General features: G+C 31.9%; 1 protein-coding gene and 1 long non-coding RNA gene across 3 annotated transcripts; one reads left to right on the top strand and one right to left on the bottom strand.

Moving 5' to 3' along the window:
• The first annotated feature begins 565 nt into the window (after positions 1-565).
• On the top strand, positions 566-2,574 carry LOC146944212 (GDSL esterase/lipase At1g29670-like). 2 transcript variants are annotated; one of them, XM_085742623.1, is made up of 5 exons: positions 566-1,176; positions 1,293-1,417; positions 1,495-1,740; positions 1,823-2,066; positions 2,141-2,574. In XM_085742623.1, the coding sequence occupies exons 1-5, from the start codon at positions 927-929 to the stop codon at positions 2,416-2,418; spliced, it is 1,143 nt and encodes a 380-aa protein (XP_085598749.1). In that variant the 5' UTR covers positions 566-926; the 3' UTR covers positions 2,419-2,574. The 2 variants fall into 2 exon arrangements, with proteins under 2 accessions (XP_085598749.1, XP_085598747.1); XM_085742621.1 differs by having other exon boundaries at positions 1,278-1,417.
• Positions 2,575-3,783: 1,209 nt separating this feature from the next.
• On the bottom strand, positions 3,784-7,726 carry LOC146944211 (uncharacterized). The gene is made up of 3 exons (XR_015025878.1): positions 6,654-7,726; positions 5,015-5,228; positions 3,784-4,730 (listed from the first exon to the last, which is right to left on the bottom strand). It is a non-coding gene; the product is annotated as an uncharacterized LOC146944211 (long non-coding RNA).
• Between the last annotated feature and the right edge of the window lie 1,880 nt (positions 7,727-9,606).

Genomic DNA, 9,606 nt, shown 5'->3' with positions numbered 1-9,606 from the left:
TTTGCAGCAAAATATTTTTTTTATATATAAACATAATCTTGTCATTCAATTCAATCCAATATTATAGTGGGTACCAACATTTATCAGCTACCACCCCAACTGAAACAGTCCTTTTTCATTATTCACCACAGAACATAAAAATGGGACCAATGATAGTAATCTTTGTAGTACTGTCAATTATACATGTTGATAACGTTTCATTTTTAAGATAAAGATAGAAGATTAGTTTCTTTTTTGCAAATCCATCCATGTTTTTAATTTGGATAAGGTGAGTTTTTTAGTTTATCTAACTTTATGGTTTAAGTGATTGATTCAATTTATAATTAGCTTTTATTCCCTCCGTCCTGGAATAACTGACCCATTTTCTAAAAAAAAATTGTCCCAAAATAACTGACCCATTTCAATTTTCAATACAACTTTCATCATTCCCAATACACTATAACACTAAATAATACTACTTTTATAATTCCCAATACAATATATTCCACTTTCCCCTTTATTTATACATTTTTCTTAATATGTGTGAAAAACAAAATTGTGTCAATTAAATTGGGACGGAGGTAGTATATCTTTATGGTATGCAATAAGATATTTGCAACTCTAAAGACTAGTTCTACCGGTAAAATGATAAGCTTTGGATACGAAAGTCATGAGTTTAAATCTTGTTAGTATCTTTGTAAACTCTCTTAGAATCCGAATGTTTACCTTGCCTTGGATAGAGGTACAATCTACTCACCCACAATTTTCACCGCCGCACAGTGGTGACTATTCTCAATACCACCATACCAACCTAAGTGGGTTAGAAGTAGTATGTGTATTTAATGTAATGTAACTTTGCCAAAAACCAATATGTCTTCATCTTGCTATCGGTTGGTTCCTTAATTATTTCCTGGATTGGCTAGCTTCATTAGATTTTCTACTTAGATATGGAATCTATAATAAAGACATGGTTGGTGTTGCCTATTCTTATCTTGTTTGTAAGCTATTTGCAACAATGTGTCAATGGAAAATCCCAAGTGCCTTGTCTTTTTATCTTTGGAGACTCTTTATCTGATAGTGGAAACAACAATAACCTTCCTACCTCTGCAAAATGTAACTATAAACCTTATGGAATTGACTTTCCGATGGGACCAACCGGAAGATTTACCAACGGTCGAACTTCAATTGACATAATAAGTAACATCCTTTTAACTTATCCATATTATGAACCATGAAGTGTTTTTCTTTGTTCTTTTCTCTTGTTACCTTAAACTTTTGATTCATCTCAAACTATGAAGTTATTTTGATTGCAGCTCAGCTTCTTGGCTTTGAGAACTTCATTCCACCATTTGCAAACATTAATGGCTCAGACATACTCAAAGGTGTGAACTATGCATCTGGCGCAGCTGGAATTCGTATTGAGACAAGCATGGCTAAGGTTTAAATAAATTAGAAATCAAAGAACCTTTTCATTTCTTTGATTGTTCATCTTTAAATAAATTTGTATTGTTACAGGGTTTTGTCATCAGTTTGGGATTACAGTTAAAAAATCACAAAGTTATAGTTTCTCAAATTGCTAGCAGACTTGGAAGTCTTAACAAAGCTCAAGAATACCTTAACAAATGCTTGTATTATGTGCATATTGGTAGTAATGATTACATAAACAATTATTTTCTTCCCCAATTATATCCAACAAGCCACATTTATAGCCCTCAGCAGTATGCTGAAGCTCTAATTGAAGAGTTATCTTTGAATTTACAGGTATCCACTTGAACTTTGTGTTTCACTTTTGCTTTCACATTTATTGATGGTTTATAATAGAAGCATTTGGTATATGTAACAGGCTTTACATGAAATTGGAGCAAGAAAATATGTGTTACCTGGGTTAGGCCTATTGGGCTGCACTCCAAGTGCCATCTTTACTCATGGGACAGATGGGTCTTGTGTTGAGGAGCAAAATGACCTTGCATTCATTTTTAATTCCAAGCTTAAATCTCTAGTGGATCATTTCAATAATAAGTTCTCTGCTGATTCCAAATTCATATTTATAAACAGTACATCCGAATCTGATTACCAGAATTTAAATGGTAATTATTTTAGTTTACTTAAACTTCAATTCATATACTATAATTAAAATCAATTTTACTGTGTTTGATTTCAGGTTTTTTGGTTGCAAATGCTCCTTGTTGCAAAACAAGATTGATTGGAGGGTGTATTCCTGATGAAAGGCCATGCCATAATAGGGGAGAGTATGTGTTTTGGGATGAATTCCATACCACTGAGGCTTGGAACCTAGTCACTGCAATAAGGTCTTATAATTCATATAATAATTTAGGCTTCACTTATCCAATGGATATTAAGAACCTTGCTGAACAAGAAACTATGAAGGAATTGGAGCCTATAAATGTAATCACATCAAAGCTTAGTGCCTCTAGTTAAATAGGTTCAAGTTATTATGCATTCATTCACATTGAGCCAAATAGCTTTCATATAAATTAGCCCTACTCATATGCTGTTACAATATTATATGAATTGTTTCTTTTCCTACCTACATTTGAAACAATCTTTTCTTATCAAGTAGCATTCTTGTAAACTGAATAATGAAATAAGTTTAATCGGTTATACCATCTTATGTTTGATCTGATTTTTGATGGATACGTTAGTCGATAACTATATATAAGCGTGTATCTGAAATGTTGATAAGGACAAAAGTAATTATTTGATTTGGAACTGAAAATACGTTGGCCATACATTTACCCAGTGTCTCAATTCTCTCAATATTTTCAATTTTCTTAAGTTGTTGTCAAAGAGGAGCTGGAACAACATATTGATAGATCCAACAAATTGTTAATAGAGGCCTTCCAATTCCATAGAGGACAATGATGACTACAATCTGCAACCACAATGGTTCTAAAGGAGAATTAGGGACAATGGGACTCAATATGAAGATCATATATATGAATTAACTAAACTAGTGTGAACTGTTTACTACAAATGCTACACCTTTGCACAAATGGTGGATAACTTATTCAATCAAAGTGATGAATGAACTGAAAAAACAGTGATGAGAAACTGGTGAGCAAACGTAATATTAAAGATTGTACTAATATAGTTAAAAGTTCCAAATGACGTGTGATAGTAGAGAGTAAAAATATGGTCATTCTAGTCCCACATTGCTAGCAAAGAAACATAACATATGAACTTGTTCTCTATAATATAATATGGCATATGAAACATCAACTAACGTAGTTGCTTGGTGTTTGGTTGATATCCCAACAACATTGATCCAGCAAGGCATCGAAACTACAAACCTTTTTTTATTCATCAAGGGCTGTAGTTTCTGGTCTTGTTGGGTCAATGACATTGGGATGGTTAAAAAGTTTAAATTTTTTTACATTATGTTTGGAAATTTTTAGTTTGAAGGGGAGGGGTGGAAAATATATGGGTAAATGAATTTTTTTTCTTCTTCTTCTCAAGTTTGTCTAATATATGCAATATTGCACATGTTAAAGTAACTAAAAGTATTTTTATTGAAAAACAATAATTATTTATTAAAAACTTATTCCTTCAAAAAAAAATTATTTATTAAAAAGGTATATCATTTTCAACTTCTTAACAACAACAAAGAGTTTTTTTTAGAGAACGATAAATTAAAACTTATAATTACTATATTTTTAACTTTAATAATATTATTATATAAACCCATCAAAACCTCTCTCAAACATAATTAATACATTAATGCTAATAATTTTTATTTAACATTTTTAAACATTTCACAATATTAACATAATTGCTTTTCCTATTCTTAAAAAAAAAAATTATATAATTATTAAATGTTACGTGATCCATGCAAGTGCACATGTCTACCTAGAGACTAAGTTCTAAAACTAAGTCATTACCCTACTAGAGAGTACCAAAGGAAAACATGAGAGACTTTATAAATATTCTTCATATACATTAATCATCATTGCCTATTTATGCACAATGCAAACTGTTGTATTGTGACTCAAAATTGAGTCTTTGGGTTTGTGAAGAATCGTGACATGTTTTGGCAACCGTGTCACAATTTCTGATGTCGAATGCATGGTTGGCCCTGGAGGCAAAACGTGACACGATTTGGGAAATCGTGACACGATTTTGGCAACCGTGACACGATTTTTACAGTTGCAGGGTACTATTTAAGTGTTTCTGTCCAGATTTTGAGGAGAGCTTCAAGAGAGGAAAACTTGGGAAATCAAAGGAGGTAACTTTAGGGTTGAGGGTCTTTGATTAGGGTTCTCTTGGGGTGGGAAACATTGTAAACACCTTGGTTGAGTGAAAATCATTGAGTGTCTTGTTCATTGGTGAGATTGGGAAAATGGGTAGAAATTAGGTTTGTTCTTTGTGAGCTTGTTGAAGCTAATTTGTTGTAACTTATTTGTATCTCTTTGTAAGAACTCATTGATAGTGGATTGGGAGATCAATCTCTCCCCTAGAGCAGATCAAGTTGGACCGAACTGGGTAAACATTTCTTGGTGTGTTTGTTTCTCTTCTCTCCTTATCTTTTGCTTGTGGTTTTGAGTTTTTCACTTTGATTCCTAGTTTAGATCTAGGTGTTGTTATTGTTGTTATTGCTTGTGTTTACTTTGATATTGGTTACTACTTTCCTTTGTTCCACACATCATTGTTTGTATTGGTGTGATTTTGAGTCCGAATTCACAACAATTGGCGTCCACCGTGTGACATAGGAGTGAATTGGTTTAGTGAATTATCTGTAATAAATGATATGGAAAAGATAAATTAAAGAATTAAAAAAAAGAGTAATATATAATTAATGATATAATAAAAAAAATAACATTAATGTTTTATTGATGTTGTAAGCAATATATAATTTGTGACAATTTTTTTTCTTCAAAACGACACATAATTTGAGACGAAAGGAGTAGTCTATTGCAAACTTTATCCATTATTTTAAAAAGTTTAGTATCCGATCCAAAAACAACTAATGAAAAGAGTTCCTTAAAAAAAAAAACTAATGAAAAGAGTCTAATTCCACCTTTAGAGGGCTCCATTTAAAGGCATCTTCTTAATATCCTCCAATTCTTCCATATCACATTTCAAGGAGCTAGCAGATATTGATGCTTTGAGTTTGAGGTGATTATTCTTTTCGCATTGTATAGCACTTCTGATTATATTATTGCTTGCTTGTCACGACCCAAAAACAATCATCGTGACCGGCGCACGAACTAGATCATTCTAGCCCGGCAAGCCTATTAAACTTGACAACTGTAATAAATAAATAAAAATTCCAATTTGAATTTCATTTCAAAAAAATATTCACTGAAATTTTGATAGAGTTTCCTCTGTATTTTCAACATTTCCAAGATGTAAATCCTGTTTTAAAAATGTTATATCAGCCAGAATCTCCAAAAACATCTTTATTTTCATACTACTTGTACAATTCAAAATAAAACATCCTAGACATCCAAATAGCTGCAGATACATCAATTGACACTAGAATATACATAAATAAAAGGGTCGGCCATCAAGGACGAAACACCCCTACTAGAAATAACCTAGGATATCTATCATGTGTGTTAAACTTGGCGTCAGATACATTAAAATTATAAAATAAATAAATATTCTCTGAACAAATCATATAATAAATATAGTTATACTCATAACTTCAATCATAAACATAATACTAATCATAAACATATATCCGATCTATCGTATTCTGGTATAGCTTATACTTTGACATACTTATTTGAGTATGTCTTTGATTCTTTTCCGATAACAACTAGTTTCGGCTAACTAAGCCGGAGTTCCATAACTAAAATTCCTCATTTCCAACTATTGGTAAAATGCCCATGAAATATTTCTTCGTAGCTAACTCATTCTAAACATAATTTTTCATGTTAATATGCGTATGCTATGTTAGTATTCATGTTGGAGAGACCTTAGAATTTTTCCTTGGTTCCATAATTGAATTTTTGCTCTCTTTCAAATATTATTCGAATAATTCTTGACTTAAAATTTCATATCATTAATTATACATTTCATTCGTTACTATGAGCCGTACCTCATAGGCTACATTATCTCTCGTTGTAGCAAACGGATAAAAATTCATTACTATGACCCGTACGTCATAGGCTACATTATCTCTCGTTGTAGCAAACGGATAAAAATTCATTACTATGACCCGTACGTCATAGGCTACATTATCTCTCGTTGTAGCAAACGGAGTTTTTCTCATTTTATTATATTTTTTTTTCTTTCTTTTTCTCTGTGCATGTTACTCATTTCAATTTTTTTTACTCATTTCCATTTTTCTGTGATTTTCTATAATTCACTATGAGCATTTTACTCATAGGCTGCTTTTCAAATTTTCTTTCAAATCATTTCTATAATTATATACCTCATTTGTCTTGATAGAATTTCCCTCCAACATTTATACTAGCATAAACATACTTATTAACATAAAAGAGATTTTAAAATACACTATCAAGAATACCTAACTCAGAAATAATCACTCTACTATCTCATATTTATTCTATTTTAAATGTACCAATCATATGACATAATAATCATACTACAATTATGCCAATTTATTCTAATAAATCATAATCACACATTAACAATTTAATGATATAATTTACTACCCAAAGGTGGGTTTTCTAACTAAAGGAATTCACCTTAACACTTTCTGAAGTCTCCGCGCTGCTTGAGTCCTAATTAAGCTCCCGGTGTGCTCCGTAAGCACTTTTATCCGAAACATCTTAACTATAGCTTATGGCTTCTGCGTTTTCCGAATTCATCCCAAACTTCGATCAAAACTCTTATTAATCATAGGCGTTCAATTCTGCCCTTTCTAACTAGTCTAAATCCACAATTTAACTCATTTCGCAAAAATCATGACAAAACCCGTAAGCTTTTTTTTTTTCCAGCAGAATTATCCAACTTCAAACGCACTTTCCGAGTTCATTACTAATCAGAATCACATGAAATTTATGTCCAAACTGTAGGGAATTGAATGAGGAATCCAAAAATCTAATTATTACTTTATTCCAGGTTACACAACAAGATATATCACGAACATACTACGAATATGTCATACGAAGCTTTTACCCAATTTTCATAAGGTTCAAGTACAACCACTTTAACAATAATACTCCACTTTGATCACCAACTCATCTCACTTACATTAGCAATAAACCATCAACAATGATCATCAAACAAAATTCACTAATCATCTCCTTTCATGAACCAAGCTACTCTAAAATGAAATTATCATAGAAATCATATCTTTCACACACAAATCACATACCCATAAAGTTTAATCAACAATTCATACTTAACAATTCAATTCAAGCTTAAATTTAGGATTCTCACCTTCTTTAAAATAACTCTTACTAGTATAAGCTTTCCCAACTTGAGCTTTTAGTTCAAACTTTGATCTTAGCAACCAAAATAGAAAACTATCATCAACTTCACTTACCCTTGCATACAAAGCTTAAATCACCCTATCCTTGCAAGACTCCCAATTTCCTTAAAAGAAGAATGAAGTTCGGTTGACTATAGGGAGAAAGGTAGGAGAAATCAAGCTTGAATTAGATTTTAATCATGGTAAGGATCAACTTAGAACCATGACATGTTGGATTGCTTACTCTTGTTTGGATTAATTTGTGAGGATTGGAAGAAGTGGGGGTGAGGACGTGTAGCTAGAGAGTGGAGGGAGAAGGAGAAAATTTTGTGTAGTGAGAAAAGTGTAGAAGAATGGAGAAGGAATGAATATTTGTCACTTTTCTTTTTTTAAAAAAAAATCTTGAATAGCAAGATTTCAATTCTACCCCTTGCTTAAAAAAAATCTCATGGATGGATATTACATTGCTAAGGAATTTGTGGCACCCTTAATTTGACAAAGGTGATTTTCTTAGTTTATCAAATTTTATGATTTAAGTTGTTAATTCAATTTGAAGAAATTAGCTTTTATAGTTTTATGGCATGCCATGGGAAGATAGAGATGAAGGTAGTGTCTCTGAGTAAGAGTTTAAACTTAACTGAAAGGCAATAATCACTTAATTCCAACTACTTGTTTATTAACATTGCATTTAATAACAAGTTATTAGTTACTATTGCATTAGTATGTTTAGTGAATAATCTAATTAACTTGCCAAAAACCATTTTTCTTATTTGAATGGTCCCATTATTAATACTTATGTCTTCATTTCGTTCTTGGTTGGATCCTTAATTACTGGATTCATTAGCTTCAATAGATTTTATTCTTAGAGATGGAATCTATAATCAAGTCATGATTGGTGTTGCCTATTCTTCTCTTCTCTGGAAATTGTTTGCCACAATGTGTCAATGGGAAATCCCAAGTGCCTTGTGTATTCATCTTTGGAGATTCTTTATCTGATAGTGGAAACAACAACAATCTTTCTACCTATGCAAAATGTAATTACAAACCTTACGGAATCGATTTTCCGATGGGTCCAACTGGAAGATTTACTGTTGTTTTTGGATTTCCAAACTATTGTATTTGGATTTCCAAATTCTATTATCTACCGAAGTTGTTACTAGGTTGAGTCACGACCAAGTCGCTCTCTTTAAGACGTTTCGTGGCACTACCCAAAATTGTGCAAGGTAGACTATCAACCACGCCGCCTCCAGGATAAAACAAGCCCAGCTACAACTGTGCGGTTAACTACTGCACCGTAGAAAACCGTTCGAGAATTACACCTTCAAATATGGTACTAAGACCACTCTTTAATACTGAAACCACTTTAATATGGTATTATTACCATTCTATTATGGTGCTAAGACCACTCAAATATGGTGTTTCCACCATTCTAACCTTTATGTTCTCCAAACTTTCAATATGGTACTACGACCACTCAAAATATGGTGATACCACCATTTCTCCTCAAATAGAAAAATATTTAAATAATTTATATACAGTTAAGATCATTCATAATTCCGACGGGACATTATTATTACGAAAGGGACTATGATCTTAATAGTACTCTTTATTCCGAAGGGACTTATATTATCAAAAGGGACTATGAACTTAAGACCACTCTTAATTCCGAAGGGACATTAAACCGAAAAAAGGGACTATGGTCTTAAGAACACTCTTAAAATATGGTTCAATCGATTGATTGAAGCCACTCGATACGGTACGTAACCGCTCTATTTGAAACCGAAAGGGACAGAAAGGAGTAGAAGCAGAAGAAACTTGTTAACACAAGTCGGAGGGAGAAGAGAAGAAAAGAATTCCCGACAACTCAATGAAATTCTTTTCGGTGTGTGGAATGCACTATGTGAGTTCTCTATTTATAGGGAAAACTTACAACTAATAAGTGAGAAACTTTGGGAACAAGTAATATGAGAAACTTTGGGAACAAGTAACATATTACTTTGTGATTAAGTAATTCACATATTAGATCTAATACAAAAATATCTTAATTGAGTACTAAAATATATTAAATTTAGTACAAAAATATATTATATTATGTACCAAAATATTTTAGCAAAACTTGGGGACTAAGAAAACATTTTCTCATAATGATTAAATTAATTATTTAATTTATCATTTCCAAATAATAAAAATATATATCAATATATATTTTTTTCTCTAGTGCTTAT

This window comes from Medicago sativa, chromosome 2 (assembly GCF_051527215.1).
Source record: "Medicago sativa cultivar Bolivia chromosome 2, Bolivia_mono, whole genome shotgun sequence".
Taxonomy (NCBI): domain Eukaryota; kingdom Viridiplantae; phylum Streptophyta; class Magnoliopsida; order Fabales; family Fabaceae; genus Medicago; species Medicago sativa.
This window is presented reverse-complemented; position numbering and strand designations above follow the sequence as displayed.

Excerpts from the sequence above, each read along its gene's own strand:
- LOC146944212 (XM_085742621.1), top strand. The coding sequence starts at position 927 with ATGGAATCTATAATAAAGACATGGTTGGTGTTGCCTATTCTTATCTTG. Across the intron at positions 1,177-1,277 it reads AACTTCAATTGACATAATAA|TTATTTTGATTGCAGCTCAG; the intron begins GTAACATCCTTT and ends CAAACTATGAAG. Across the intron at positions 2,067-2,140 it reads TGATTACCAGAATTTAAATG|GTTTTTTGGTTGCAAATGCT; the intron begins GTAATTATTTTA and ends GTTTGATTTCAG.